Raw genomic sequence first — 15,899 nt, 5'->3', positions numbered from 1 at the left:
ATGAATACTGAAAACTAATGCCACATCCTGGAATGGAGTCTCCCTCTTTTTAAGTTAAGGTCCCTGTCACAGGGGAGGCTAATATTGCAAAAAAGATGATGGATGGACAGGCTACAAGAGCTGAATGCTGCCTTTCAGAGTGTTGAGAAGAATATGAACAAGTAACTCCCTCATTGCTGGGGTTCACCCATAACCAAAAGGAATGAGAAATGAGCATTTGGTTTCCAGTGATCAATCAATGCAATCTATTGCTACTGCTGAAAGAAAAGACTTCCATTTAGTGCCAGCTGCAACAAATTTTGGTCTTCTGCTGTTTAAAAGGGAGCACAGATCACTGAGAAAACCTCCAGTTTAACTCTCACAACCAAAGTCATCAAAACATTTGGCTATTACTAGCTCTGTTTGAATTAAATTCAAATTAAGCTAGACTAATGTATCTCACGTTATCCATTTTGCCATCTTGTCGTCTCAGTTGAATTTATGGCACAGTCCTTGGGGAGATACTAAACTTACATTGAGTTTTCTGTTAGCTCTTGTTTTAAATGGTTGTGGATTATTGTCCCAGAATAAAAGTGCTAAACACCTGAAGTGTGTGCAGACTCTTGAGATTACAAAGAGACCAAATCATTCCCTTGGGGAATTTGCTGTCATATAGTATATTGATGGATCAATCTCAAACTGCAGACTGTTCAGAACAAGACATCTGTCTGGTCTTGTTTGGGAAAATACTGTGCATATCTGGTAGCATGTCATTGACTGATCAGTTTTAAACTCTCAAATCATAGCACCCTACCAATTAAGCACCAAACCATGACTGGAGTCATTTAATGTTAACACAAAATAACAGAAAGTTATTTTAAAAATACAGGGGTTTATTATTAATTTTGTTAAGCTTGCAGTTTGAAAGTTTTTGGCTTTCACAAGGAACACCCTGTGCTCCTTGCCCTCATGGGAGTGCTGACTACATAACGTGACAGAATCATCCAGCACTGGGATTCTCAAACCTTTTTATCCTGAGAGATTACTCAGAATCTGGGAGACATTACAAGCAACATTTAATCATCAAAGCTCCTGGTCCATTATAAGCCATGAAGTAGTGTACTTCCACAGCACAAACGTCACTGCCAAAATTGGCATGAACTGGCCCCTCCTGGCAGTCTCAGGAAATCAACGTTTACAGAGCCTGTGCTTTCCTGTCATCACCAGGCAGAAGTCCTTTCAAATTTAGGACTAAGGCAGGAAGGGTGTATTTTCACTAACAATGTCCACAGTACAAGTACAAAGGAGTCAATGCAGAAGCAGTATCTCCAGAGTATTTCACCATCACTTTCACCAGCACAAAACTCTCAAATAACATCTGTTAGCAGAAAATACTGGTTTTCCTTTTTTTCATCTTTGAATCCTCTTGGTCCAGTGTTTCACCTCCTCAGTGTAAATAGTAACTGTTCAAAGATGACCTTGATATTTTTAAAAGAGCCTGTAAAACCTCTCCACTGTAAAACAGCCAGTTTAACATTTATGCAACATTTTTAAAAAATACACATTTTAACCAAAATTGCCTGAATGTTTACATGATGGGAGAGATGGCTCACAGGACTCTTCAAAGAACATTGGCAGTAATTTTCTACCCTGAGTAAAATAAATTAATTAACACACATGTCCTGTTTCACATCAAAAGAAAATCTGGCTCCAAGGAACAATCCAAAGGAGAGGGCCTGTGAATGTTTACAAAAACAGCCTGAGCCAACAAGAGCAGCAAGAGGGTATTTGGGAACCACAGCAAACCTCCACCCAGCAGCTGGACTCTCTGGCTTCTCCAGGTTTCAGTTCTGCCTGTGTGTAACAAACAGGGAACACACGGTGAGAAAGACAGGCCTGATTTCCCAGCCAGAGCAATAGTAAAATAATGATTTAAACACCCCATTACAGCCACAAAACCTGTGGGAATAAGTGAAGTAAATAATGTTTTACAATGAGAGAAATGAGCCAGAGAGTGGGACAGTGACTCTCTCATGACCTCATGGGAGTGCATCTGTCATGGGAAGGCAGAATTCAGGTTGCTCCTCCAACATGAACAGATACAGACACTTTCCTGTGGATCTTGATTTTGGCTGAAGGTAATGCAGTAGTGCCACTCTGAATTAAGCGTGCAGCTCTCATCAGCTTTCTCCCCAAAATTATGGCTCAGCATGGAGTGCCATCCACAATTAAAAACTCACTAAACCTTTCTTATGTTCCTGTGTCTCTTTTCTATGGAATGGCTGTGACTGCCACTGCATTCTACACCTCCTGAGTGCACTTTGTTCCTTGTATCTTGTTAATAAAAATAAAATGCAAAGGAAAAAAAGATGATTCTTGACAGGTTAAAAAAAAATTACACCCAACATCTGTCACTTTGGGTTGGGATCCCCATTAAGAATCCACCACTGTGAGTGTGCAGTGACACAGACTTCCTGCCTTTGAAGGGCAGTAGGCAAACACACCTGACTGTGCGGAAACACAAATATTTGCACATTCAGAAGCCCTCAAGTATCTAATTTCTATACTGCAGACAAGGGTGTTATTTCCATGTTTAAGGACCTTCTGTTACATTTGAGAAGTACCAGTGAAAAAAATACATCCCAGCAAGAGAATAAGATGCTAGCTCATGGCTGTTTGTTTCTTGAATACTTGCAAATCACAGAGGTGTGTGCAAGCACATGAAGCAGAAGCATGATTTTGGTCACAAAGATGTGGATAAGGCGACTCATGCTGAGGTGTGCACATGTACATGTGCCTGGATGGTGCACAGGCCACGTAGATGCAGGTACTGCGGTCCCACAAATGGGAACAAAAGCAGAGATCCCATAAACTGCAAGGAAAGATGAAAAGTGTTTTTAAATATATATTCCAAGACACAGTACATGCAAAGGCCAAGGACCCAGAAACAATAGGGAGGAACTGACTTAGAGAGAGCTCCATGCAGCAAACAAGGATAGGCTAGGGTGTGTCAGAGAGAGAGTGACAAAGCTTTTTATGTTTACATGAGAAAATAAATGCTGTCAATACAATTAAGAGCCAAACTCCATTTAGCTTTTGCTTCTGAGTGAGTGTGGAAGAGAATGTGCACTCTGTGATCCCATGCAGCTGTAACATTCGGCTGTCATTCTTACAGGAAGAGCAAGCTCCCCCTGGAAATCACACCTGCTGGCTATAACTAGAATTCACAGAACTAACATCTGCCTCAGCTTTGGCATCTGTCTCTATTCCTAGATATGCACAGGAGTAGGTGAAAGCACAGTCTGGACTGTCCCTGACTCTACTGGATGGTCCTGAAGTCCAGGAGCTGGGGTAATTAATTTGATGAATGAATGATAACAGTTGAGGACTCGAAAGTCCTATTCCTAGCCCACACTTCCCTTTGGCAAGAGAGAACGGGGGAGTTAAAAATTTAGTTATATTGCATGTTACTAGAAATACAATTTCAGAGTGAAATTCAAGAGTTTTACAGGCACACACAAAATATTTGAAATGCCCATGTGATTCCATTTCTGCATTAGAAGAACTTCATATTACATTCATATTTTTCTGTCAACAACTTAGATGCTTTCAAAACCTAAATATTGCCTATTTATTTAAATTTATACCTTTATCCTTTTGTCTCAAAGGTCTAATTCTCTTGTTTTCTTGGGATAGTATGCATTTCTTGGTAACTGAAACTTACTTTATCATTTTCTAAAACATATTTACCAACACTGATATCACAAAGGTGACTGCCTAGATCAGCAGTTCTTTTCTGTATGTGAAACATTGTGATGGACACAGTTTTGAGATATGATTATCATCCAGCTGATTTAGAGAGGAGGCCTTCTTATGGACACCATGCACACTTTGAGCATTAAATTTATTATTTATTTGTTTCTGTTCACCTGCTAACAGGCCAAACCTTACAGAAATCATCTCAGTGCTGGAGATTAGAATCTAGCCTCCTGCATTTCCAACACCTTTCTCAAACTAGGACTTTCTTAGTTATAAAGTGTATAGCTAGAACAATAGCAAATGTTATATTAAGTGAAAAGGATATATATTAGGAGTGGGTTTTGGTGCCTCAAGTCTACCTTCACAACACATTAGCATAAAGATTTGCTCAAACACACAACACGTGGTTGTTCTGGCCTTAGGCTGGTACAAAGACAAAGCCCAGCTACAGCAACACTCACAATTCAAGTTTGCAGCCTAACTTCTCCAAATGCCAGCACTGGCTCAGTCAATAACAAACTGCACATGCATATGTGTACCACCCTGTCAATGTGTGTTGCTTCTGGGACTATTTTTGCATCTGAAACTGTTTTAGGAACAGGAGCACAGGACGAGTGACATTCAGGACTCATCTGTGGCTTTCAGCTCCACCTTGGAAGAAGGCATGCCCCTTGGGGACCCATCTTCACCTGTGTACAACAGCACAACTGAGAGGGAAGGGAAGCACTGCTAAATACTTACTCCATATGTGTTGTATAGGGACATTTCCTAGCAGTAAATATGAAAAAAGCAGCAGGGGAAAAGTTGCAAACTGCATACAACCAAAACAGATGTGAGACATCTGAGTGAAGGGTGAGGAAGAAGAAAAGTATCAGTGACTATTGGAACAGTCCTGCTACTACTGACTCATAAGCAAAAAGAGGCCACTGTGGGAAAAAATTGCTATCCATTGCCAATGCAATTTAGCATTTATAGAACATGCATAAATATGGCAAGATCTCAAGACCTACAGACAGTGAAAGTCATCAGGAGATCACAGTACATAATACCATGAAAGACAGTCCAAACCAAATAGCTTCAAATGTCTTCCTTAACAGTCAAAAAAGTTAGTAGAAAAGGAGGAGAGCGCCGGCTGAGCTGTGTGTTTCACCAGGAGATGCTCGGGCGCCCGGAGGGAAGCACGCTCGGGAGACACCTCGCGGCAGCGGCCGCGGCCAAGGGAGCGACCCGCGGCCCCGCGGCTGCGGCTCCCGACACACGGACCTCGCCCGGGCAAACCCCAGCTGTCCACAGCCCCACACTGCCCGGGATCAAAGCCGCATCTGCAACAGTCACTTTAATCCCGCGGTTTAATTAGCTAAGAAAACACTTCCAGTTTAAGGAGTTATGAATTACCCACATGGCAAAACTACATTCCTTTCAATCAGCTTCAGCTCTGTGTGTGTCCAGCTTTCGACACCACAACTTCTGCTTTTGCTGCCCTCTGCTCCTGTAAAACTCCTTGTGCCCATTTGCCAGTGTTCCCTTGTTAAAATCAAACCTTACCATAGGATCTTGAAGCAGATGATCCTGCCTTCGTATCATAAACAGTTTCCTCTGCTGAACAGATTTTGTGCCTTCTTGGCGGCAAACAGAGCTCTTTGGAGATGGACTTCTTATTTGCACAGGTCAGCAAGTATTTACATAGTGATGTACAACAATACAATGAGATACTTAGAGAGCTGCATTAATAAGTCATGGCTGGACATCATTACAGAGGCAGAACTCCTAATCAAGACAAAAAAATGTTTAGAGAAGGGACTCAAGAAAATTCTCTCTCCCATTCCATCTGTAATTTACCTCAATGGTGAAATCAGAAACCATTATTTAGATTCAGTTTACCAGGTAAAAAAAATTTTTGGCACTTAGGAATTTATCTTTGCCACTTGGTATTTTTAACTATTTAGAGGAGAAATTACAAATATCCACTAATATATTTGAGGAGAATACCTGATTTATACAAGATAGCCAAGTATGCATTTATACAAGATAGCCAAGATTTATACAAAATAGGTTCTTAATTTCTAAGAACCTATTTTAAACAGCCTTTTAATACTACATATAAAAAGGAGTGGGAAAAGCGCAAGAACAAATGCAGAAGCATACCCCATGATGCCATCACAATTCACTTAAGTAATTTTCCCTGAAAATCACTTCAAATTTAACATGAGGCTGGGCTAAATACGAGGTACTCCTGCCTTTTGTATTCATCTCAGACAGCACCTACTGAAAGACATTTCTAAGCATTGTACTACAACAATTAAACCTATGCAAATTAGCAATTTATTGTACTTTACAGAAATTAATGATGCTATATATTGCATATATACTGTAACACGAGACATCAAAGACCCCAAAGTCTACCTTTCAGCACCGAGTTTAATGTGAATTAAAGTTTTCCAGGCTGAAGATACCACTTGCTTCCGTGACACAACAGGCAGGAGAACCTCTGATCACTGGATTTGGCAGCTTGCTGAGACAATCTTTACTGAAACTCTGGCCTCCACACAGGGTATCCCTGCAGAACCCCTTAAATATCCCTCTGCTAGGAGTAGGTAAGAAGGGAAAAATCAACATGCCTAGCTATTGAGAAAAAAATTACTCCAAAGATAGTTAAAGTAAAAAGAGATAACTTTGGGAAGTGGAGATTGCAGGAAGGGGAAAGTTTTACTCAATTACTCAAGTAATGGCCCCACCATGAATGAGTACAGGAGGTGTAAAGAGCCAGGCTAGACCCTATGGGGACGTAGTTCCAGCATAAGAGGAATTCTTGAAACAACCACTGTGTTTGCATTTGAGAAATCATCACAGTTCCTGTAATTACACAAGCACACACTGCCCCCAGAAGGCAGCATCCCACACTTTTCCACTCATGTTGCCTTTTTCTGCTCCCTCTCACTTGCCTGCACCAAGGATAGTTAAATACATGGAATACTACTCTTACATTAAGTAAACTAGGACTCTTCAAATTAGAAAGGTGACAAATTTATGTGAAACTTGCATATAAAATAACAAGGGATTCAGAGAAAGAAAAAAAGAAGAGAAAGAAAGAGATAAGTGCCATAAACATATCCTGTCCATTAAACAGCTGGTCCTGGAATTCAGCAAGCCAGGTAGCCTTAGGCTTGCTAGGTGAGCATCAGGCTGGTAGAACCCAGAACAACAGGGTGACACGGTCCTCCAGAGTGCCTCGCATTGCTGCTGCCACCCTGGGCTCCCCAAAAGTACATCAGGGCCAGACAGAAACACCCTCCTACTCCACAGCCTGAGCCTTGATATGGACTGGACAGAACTGAGCTGGTACTTTCTGAAGGAATTGGGCAAGGTCTCTCAATCCCAAGCAAGGTTCTGAATGCTCCCTCCAGCTGTCGCCTGGGCCTGCACAAATAGATCACAACCCTGAGCACAGGTATGCAGACCTTGAGAGAGCCAAGGATATCTAAGTGGCTGCCACCTTCGGAGCAATTTTTTGCATAGTCTTCTCACTTTGTTTATATTTATTGAGACACTCTTTTCCTCCAATGCCTGGAAGAACTTTAAAGCCTTTTCCAAACTTCCCCTTTGCAGAACAACACGCACGCACAACTACAGTAATATAATTCTCTTTATAATTTCCTAACAGGGTTAAAATATTAAATTCTGGTCCCAAAAGACAATTTGCTGTATGCTTTCATAAATCAAATCAATTCAGTGACAGCACAAGCAGCGTTCCTGGAACTGCAGAGGGGAGGGATCCGGAGGGATGACTGGCACAGGCGAGCCGGGTGAAGACGACAGCAATCTGAGTTTATTGCAAGCTGCGGCAGCAAGAACATTCCATGAACCTGGGAAGAGTGATGGAAACCCTCTCGTGCGGATGCGGGGCCCGCCTGACACCGAGAGGAGAACGCGCCGGGGCTGCGGCCGCCAGGGGGCGCCCCCGGACAGCGCCGCGGCCCGCTCTGGGCCCGGGCCCTCCCGGGACATGTATGCCGGGGTGTCCCACAGTATCCCGGGGTGTCCCACAGTATCCCGGGACATCCCGGGGAGTCCCAGAGCACCCCGAGGCATCCCGGTGTACCCTGGTCCCGGAGGGGCGCGGCCGGGCAGCCGCCACCGGGGCCGTGTGCCCCACTGGCCTGCGGGCTGCGCACTGCGTGCTGCTCGGCTGTGGCACAAGACACAACAGCAGTTAGTTTCTTACAGGTGGGGCGTTCAAAATGTGACACGGATGAGATTTTTTTTTTTTTTTTTTGAGCCCTACTTTGTGTCCTTAGTAGGCTCTTAAATTTGACTTAAAGACTTTAAAGACACAACCTGTTCAAACTTCTTCAAGAATTTACACTGCCAGAAAAAATTCAAATAAACAAATGGGCGTATGCAGGCTGTAGGAAGTGCCTTTGTTTGGATTTTTGGCTATCTGAACAGCACCTCAAGACTCCTGTAAATGTACAGTTGAAGCTGTGCCCAGCTCAGCCCCAAGCACAGACTGTAGTGCAGGTGATGAAATTCAGCGCTTACCCCACTGTAAGTGCAAGGGAATGGCTGGGTGTGGTGCTCGCCCTCCTTGAACAAATCACCCTCCTGCAGTCTAATTCCTGCAATGCTCAGACAAGTAATCAGCAAATCCAATCAAAACTGGGAATCTCCTGCAAGACACTTAACTGTAAACCCAGCAAGAAGAAGGAATTGATCAAAGAGCAAAAGGATAATACACCGTGAAAAATGATACATTTCTGTGGCAACATCTAGCTTAAAATTAACACAGGCTCTGAGAGCTCATTATTCTCAAATTATTTTCAAATATAGGCGCTGTTTGTGTCCTAAGGCACCTCATAGGAGTTGAGACCAGTAAGAAAAGGTCAATGCCACTAGACAATTTACATTTGTAAATACAGACCTGGAGCTGTCATATTTTAAGTCGCTTGGCTCCACAGTAGCCTCAGCAAGCCCTATGTTTTTTCCTTTTATTTCTTTATATGTAAGATGTGATAGCAGTTATCTCTCCTATAAATCACAAACAGGGCTTGACTGACAGCTGGTGTATAAAGAATGAAGGCTTGTTAACAGTCACTGAAGTTATGCCAACTAACAACCCCGCAAATTCATGCTGTTTGGCCGTGGGTGTATTCATTTAGCTAATGAATATCACTGTGTGGGATTAACCAGATAAACCTGTAGCCAGTGAGAAATGAATACCATGTAGGGTGTGCATCACTCTCAGCAATCCATGATTAATAGATTCTACTAGAGTCTATGCTTTTCATAAACTCCAGAATAACGAGCCCCAGTTTGCTCAGGGAACTTAATTTTTCTAAATGTAATACTCTGGAGGCTATGGCTCCCCAGGTGCCTTACAAAGGACAAACAAAAATTCGGGAGAGAAACAGTTTTTGCAGTTGAACCTAAATGTGCATCCCCATTGCAAACAGGAGGAGGGGCTGTTGTTTGCAGTTTAGCACTCCCAGGGCTGTTTGCCATGGCCAAGAGAAATGTTTACTACAGCTGTAATCTGTTATGTGCTGTTGATTTTAATTGCTTTTCAAAATGTGAAGACAACTGTGATATTTGGAAAAGACTGGCAAGCTGCACTAATAAACTCTGTTGTGCAGCAGATCTAGTTCACAATGCGCTCTGCAGGCTTCTCTGCAAAATTTTGACAGGATCCTGGGGAGTGAGGAAGGAAAGGAAGGATCTCAGGCATGCCCTACCCAGCCAAAGAAGTGACCCTGATTCACTGCTTATCTTGGATCTGTATCCACAGAAGCCTAAGCCCTTCCTTAGAAGACCCTACAGAAAACAGCCAGTTATAGCCACAGAGCTATGGTGATACTAATTAATTAATTCTTATTGTAAAAGTGACACTGAACATCAGATTTGACACAAGTTATTTGGTCCAGCAAGAACTGTCTTGGAAATTAGTAACATAGTACTTAGGTTAGAAATGGGTAGCCAGCAAGGCACCTTGGTTGAGGGCTCAGAGGGGTTCCTCAAATATTTGGGAACATTCCAATTCCAGGCTAATGACCATCTGGAGGCTATTCCCAAAAGGTTTCAGCCCCTGGTCTCGGCTGGTGATGTGAAAAGGAAATTCTTTGCTTCACTCCGCTAGGCAATTGGTATTCCGTGACATTGACTCACCTAGAAGTGTGTTGGAGGTGCAGCATGGGTGCTCTTATGATGGGAAATGGTGTAGTTTGCTTCATCCAGCCCCTTGGAGTCCAAGAGTGTGGGCTTCTTCCTGAGGATTGTGTAGTCTCAGCCCCAAATGCAGAGTGCATTTTTCACCAGCAAGAGATAAGCCAAATGAGAATGACATGTCAGAAGGTTAAAACTTGCCTCAGCAAAGCTATATTGTATAGACTCCACAGACAGCTTTTCTTTTGCAGCTGTGAGCTGGAAAAATCAGAAAATGTGGAAAAAAATATCAGCCAGGCAACTGGTATAAACTGGCAGATTCAAACACAGTAATGGAGCAAAACTATTGCTCTCATCCTGTTACACCCAGATACCCAGAAACTTCAAAATAAACCTGATTGTAAACATGATTTTCAATTATCTTCATGGATCCCAGTTTCTAATCACCCAGAAGAGGTAAGTGTGAATTCTCTGCGTGCAAGTTGCGTGGCTCAAACTGCAGCACCAGAAGTTACCATGTCTATTTAGAAGTGGGTAAAAAATATTAACTGATTTTCAGAAATGCTTGAGGTCCTGATAATTTCAAAGCAAGCTGTACATGTTCAGTGTCTCTAGGAAAAAATAAAATTAAGAGAACCTTTGTTGTTTTCATGTGCCAAATATTAATTCTTGGAAGACTGACCTCACACATGCTGGCTCACATCTTGTTTGACCTCAGTGAGACCTGTTTTCCTTCTCTGGATTATATACATAATAATGATACCTCTCCCTATAATTTGCCTGAAAAATGCTATGCAAATAGTAGATATGATTAATTACTGTCCACCTCACACATAAGGAATAGGCAAATTAGTAATTTAACCTTTTCTAAAGATTTTGGCTTTTGAACTATTAATTTGACAAGTGAAAACCCCCAACACTTGCACTTACATACCTTGTTAAAATCAAAGCCAAAGCCATACCTTACTGATATGAACAATGTCTGCAAATAAACAGGCACTTCAGATTTTCTTGCACAAACAACAGGAAACAGGTCTGAGCAAACGGAGGCAAGTCCATACCTTCACCACCCAGTCCTTGGAGCCAGGGCAACACGGGACTGTGCAAGTTCTACCTGCCAGAGCCCTGCCTGCACCTCCTGTGCCCCAGGGTTTCTGTGTCTGTGCTCCAGGTCTGTCCTGACAGTGTTAGACTGTAATGTGGATTCAGATTAGGAAACTGGGACCTGCCCTTTTATTCCAGCCAACAGCTGAGGAGCGATGCTGAAGCAAAGACCCTCAGCCTCCATCCTTGCCCAGGCTGTGCCAAGGGTGTGGACGTGCCTGGTCTCTATCTCCCTGCCCCGCTGCCCTCCTAGCCTGACCTTGGCCGTGCCCCTGTGTGCTCAGCTGGCAGCTGTGCTGGCTGGGGCTGGACGTGGCACTGTGCTGCCCGCTCACCGACTGCGCTCCAGCCAGCGCGGGCACAGCTCATCTTCCTCAGTGAGCACCCCCCTGCTGCTCCCTGGCACCCCTCTCCCCTTCTCACAAAGGGATCAAAGGTGCAAAAAAAAGGTCTTCATATTATATTTCTTTATTCTGGATGAAAATTTATTATTTATTTGGTTGCTTTGGGTAAGCAGAGGCCTGTGGGATCTTGCCCTACTGAAGATTTTACCTCAGATGCTTTTACAGAGGGCCATAAACCATGGCAGGCAGGCCATGGAGGGGAGAGGACACCTGACGAGGACACAGTAGGAACTGTAGGTTCTTGGGAGCCAGTATGCTAATAGAACCTTCCTATATTTTGTTAAGTTTCCAGTTTTCCTTCACTGTTGTTCAAGACCTTTTTCTTATAAGGCATCTTCTAAGTTTGCTTTTCTGATTGAGCTTCTGTCCCTGTACCTGGCTGTGTTTGCCCTGCCCCGGGCAAACCTAGTCTCTGTACCTTCATGGCATTTGTTATTTTGGTTATTACAGTTTTCTATTTTCTGTCTAATTCCTGTGTAATATTCCTGAACAGAAATATTTTCTGTTCTCATTCCTCTTTATTAGCCAGCTCCTCCCAGCAAAGCTGAAGCAGGGGGACCTCACAAGGCTTCAAAGCTCATAGAGGCCCCTTCATACTTCTGTGCCTGTGGTGACCTGGCTTTAATCTTCATTGTGAATTGATAAACAAGTCTGTTTGGATGGAAAGCCTTCCTGGAAACTCTGCTCTTACAGGACAAGTGCCTAGCTGAGACTCACAAATGATCCAAAATGGAAAATTCACCCCAAAAACTTCCTGTAATCTAAAATGGAAACTGCGAATGCTTTCAGCACATGCACATATCACCAGTCCTCACCGTACACACAGATGGCTGCCATTCTGCAGAGGCCTGGAGGTGCTGTGTGAACAACCCTGACTCACCCAGAGAGCCCAGCTCGGTCTGAAACAAACCTGCCTTGCCTGTGACACTGGCAGGGCTTGGGGTGATGAACACACCACCTTGGCATCTGGGCCACATTGGCCTGCCTTTGCTGAGGGGCGTGGTAGCAAACACCAACCACATTCACCTTGTGTCATACAACCCCAGTAAACAGGCTTGGGGAAAAAAGCAAAAGTGTAGCTCAATGTTGTAGCCAATGCCTTATGTATTATCCAAAGAAAAAAAGACAGGCAGAAAAACTTCTTCACTGGCTTGCTAAAAAGAGATACTCATTGTCACCATGCTGTACACAGGTAAGGTTCAAAACCAGCTGACTAATTAGACATAGGCACTTAGAATGTTACTCCACTTAGCCTGTGCTTTTTAAGGCAAAGCATTAGGTCCTCTCCTTGTGTTTGTACAGTTCCTTAGCATAATGGGGCTTTGGTCCGTAACTGATATTCCTACAGCTGTTCAATAGTTGAGGCATTTAAGGGATATCAGAAAACTGCCCAGTACAATTGGCAGGTAGCCTAGCTGGTTGTCACAGGACAAACTAAGGATAGGACAAAGAAAACAACTTTGAAAGAAAAGTAGAAGCAAAATGGTAGGATAGTTTTGTGCTGTGGCTACACACTAAATAATCTGAATGAAAAAGGAAAACAATTTTTTAAAAAAAATATTTGCTTTCCAGTTTTAAAAAGCAGATATTAATTACCACATTAAGCTAAAGGGAGAATGACAGAATCTATTATTACTTTTTTCAAGTAGTTTAACTTTAAAACAAACTAGTCCTTAAATAAAGCAGTAAAGAATCAAAACTTTATCATATTAATGCTGTAACTCAAAGCAAAAAGCCCCATACTATTTCAAGCCCATTTGTGCCTCTAATATACTTGAAATTATATAATATATTATATATTGGGTATATATTAATATATCCCAGCCACTGCATGATGATTGTTTGCTGAGATTTTCCATATGATTAGTTTGACTCTGATTTATCAATTTTCAATTTTTTTTTATAACACATTTTAGTTTTTCTGAGGCCAAACATTTTGTTTCCAGTGTCTTCGCTAACTAGCAATAGTTGAATTATATGACCAATTAAAAGCAGATTATACTGCATGGTGTATTTCCTTTATGTCTTCAGTCTGTGCCTAATAGCACTGTTTTTCTTTCTACAAAATATTTTGGTTTCCTTGAAGAAGTCCAGTGACAGAGATGAAAACAAAGATTAAATTATCCAAACACAGATGCTCAAAAGCAAACATATAAGTACCCCAGTACAAGAATCCTTAGAAAACTAATGCTTTAATTTGCTAGAGAACAAATATTAAGAATATCAGATATGGGGACATGCTGAGCCTTGGATTTTTAAGGAAGCCACTTCAAAACATCCTGTTTCTTAAAATTACTGATCTTATCTGCGAAACAGTAACATGCCTCATTTCATCATTTGGGAAGGTGCCCCAGACCAATAACAGTGATGGTCAGAGAATTTCAATTTCCAGCCTAAACATACTTAAAACCAGTGGACACAATCTGAACAGTCTGTTCCAGGGATTCCCCTAAGTGACACTTTTTTCATAAATAACTTCTGTCATGTAAATGCTAATGGAGACATACATTGCTTTCATCCAGTCATCTTTGTGCTCACAATAATTCTCCAAATCTCTTCAAACAGGTATTATACCCTCCACTCCTTGGGTGCCCAGCTTCCTACAGACTCAGCTATAGGTACCTATTGCTTACTGATTTTTCTTTCCTCGGATCCTCTGGTCTCATGTCTGTATTTTTTAGCTTTTTGTCTGCGTAACATAAAGTGTTAGCAGATTCATCGGGCACGTGCAAGGGAAGGAAAGAAACCTCCTTCCAGCCTTCACCAGTACACTAGGCCTTCATCCTCATCTCTTAGAGGTGAAGCTGCAGATGACATGGCACATGAGCAGAGGTCAGCCAGGGGCAGACGTTCAGTTCAACAGATTGAACCTTGCCAAGCCTGACAGACAGCTAACTTTTCTGACTATCAACAGAATTTTCAGGCACTTGCATTTAAAGAGCATATTTTAAGATGTTGGTTCAGGGAATTAATTTGAATGTATTTGAATAGATTTGATTGGAACTGAAAATAAATAATAACTCTACAAAAGATCCCAAGAATCCTAAGAAAAGACAAGCTTTAAATAAGTGGGCAGGACATCTTAAACAATCCAACAGCAGTGAAGATTCTTACAGCCAATGTGTAAGTCGGTGACAGAGCTGGTAGCAAAACTTAGCTTTGCAACTCATGAATGCAGGGACCTTCTAAGGCACAAAACTGGCACTACAGTAAAGCAGCTTATGTGTATTTTCAGGGTGAGAGAATAGACTGGAAACTGCTGCTCACCTAACTCTCAGTTAACAGCCAGGTCAAAAGGCAGGAGGCCAAATTAGATACATCAAATATCTATATGCTGACATTGATAAAAACATGTGAAATATATAACTGCATTAACAGATTCTTTCATGGACTAGACCTCTTGTTATCCAGGCAACTCGTGTAGGTGATCATTGATAATTACATATTGGTGAATTTCCCAGTTGATCAAAAGCACTACTTATTTGAGCTCCTCAGCATTCCTTCAGTCTTGTCTTAGTTTGAAGAGAAAGAAAACCCCTCACTGATACATGAGAAAGCAGGAAAGCAGACATAACCAAAAGCACAGCATTGCTTAATGAAGTGGGAAAGGAATGAGAATATTTGTCTTGTAGCTTTTGGCATACAAGGTCCTCCCCCCAACACCACGTAGGGAGTGTGTACTTGCCTTCTTGCCTTGCTTTTCCAATTACCATGTACCAAGTAAGCAAAGAATAGATCAAGCACAAAGCTTGAAGGGTAATTTTTAATGTTCATGGATTCCAATAGGATCCGTGTCCCTGTGTTTTGTCTAACACTAGGCTAAACTGCTATGTGTAGGTATAAGCTAACTTTGTATAAATCAGATTTAAAGTAGCTTAATCCATTTACACTTGCAGCTGCAGCAGCTTTATTCAATGGGTTCATCATTGAGGTAAGCTAATTGTACCTCTCTGGTTACCAACCCTCTCCAATACAGATACCCTGCAATAAAGTGAAGCACCATAAATTTAAAGTGATTGAATGCAATGAACACATTCTTCACATACCTACGTTGTAAGGTACTTCTGCCTTAGGAAAAGAAAATAGAACTGAAAAATCCCTCACAATTCACTACAAATTAAAGAATTTCAATTATTCACTCGTTTTAAGACTATGATCCACATGTGGTTGGTCAAATAAGTAGGGATTCCTTCTCAAAGGCTGATGTGCTATGAAAAAAATACCTGATCACACTAAAGTGGCTTCTAAATGCAATTTTTTTACAGCAGCCCATAACCTTTCATTAGTTCTATAGGAATGCACTAACCCTCACCACAAACTCAAGGCCTGAGAAGGAGTGTAAGGATAAATTAATTAAGTAAATAAAGCTTTAAGTATCTGATCCATTGAGCACAGGGGATTGTGGTTTCTCTGGAATCACTTACCCAAGCCATTGTCAGTAACAAAACTGTAATGCAATATCACATAGCACATGAATCAGCACCTTCAAACGTGCTC

The 15,899-nt window shown here is 41.9% G+C and overlaps 1 protein-coding gene across 16 annotated transcripts in view; it reads right to left on the bottom strand.

The window, feature by feature from the left end:
- CAMK2G (calcium/calmodulin dependent protein kinase II gamma) overlaps nt 1-15,899 on the bottom strand; it is a 241,591-nt gene that overhangs the window by 126,013 nt on the left and 99,679 nt on the right. For all 16 annotated transcript variants that reach the window (XM_064430432.1, XM_064430451.1, XM_064430436.1 and 13 more), the window contains exon 4: nt 9,898-10,152. In XM_064430432.1, coding sequence (XP_064286502.1) covers nt 9,898-10,037 — 140 coding nt within the window. In that variant the 5' untranslated portion in view covers nt 10,038-10,152. The remainder of the gene's footprint in view (nt 1-9,897; nt 10,153-15,899) is intronic.

The sequence above is a fragment of the Passer domesticus genome, chromosome 8 (genome assembly GCF_036417665.1).
Source record: "Passer domesticus isolate bPasDom1 chromosome 8, bPasDom1.hap1, whole genome shotgun sequence".
Classification (NCBI taxonomy): domain Eukaryota; kingdom Metazoa; phylum Chordata; class Aves; order Passeriformes; family Passeridae; genus Passer; species Passer domesticus.
The sequence above is the reverse complement of the archived record's forward strand: the minus strand, read 5'-3'. Positions and strand labels throughout refer to the sequence as shown.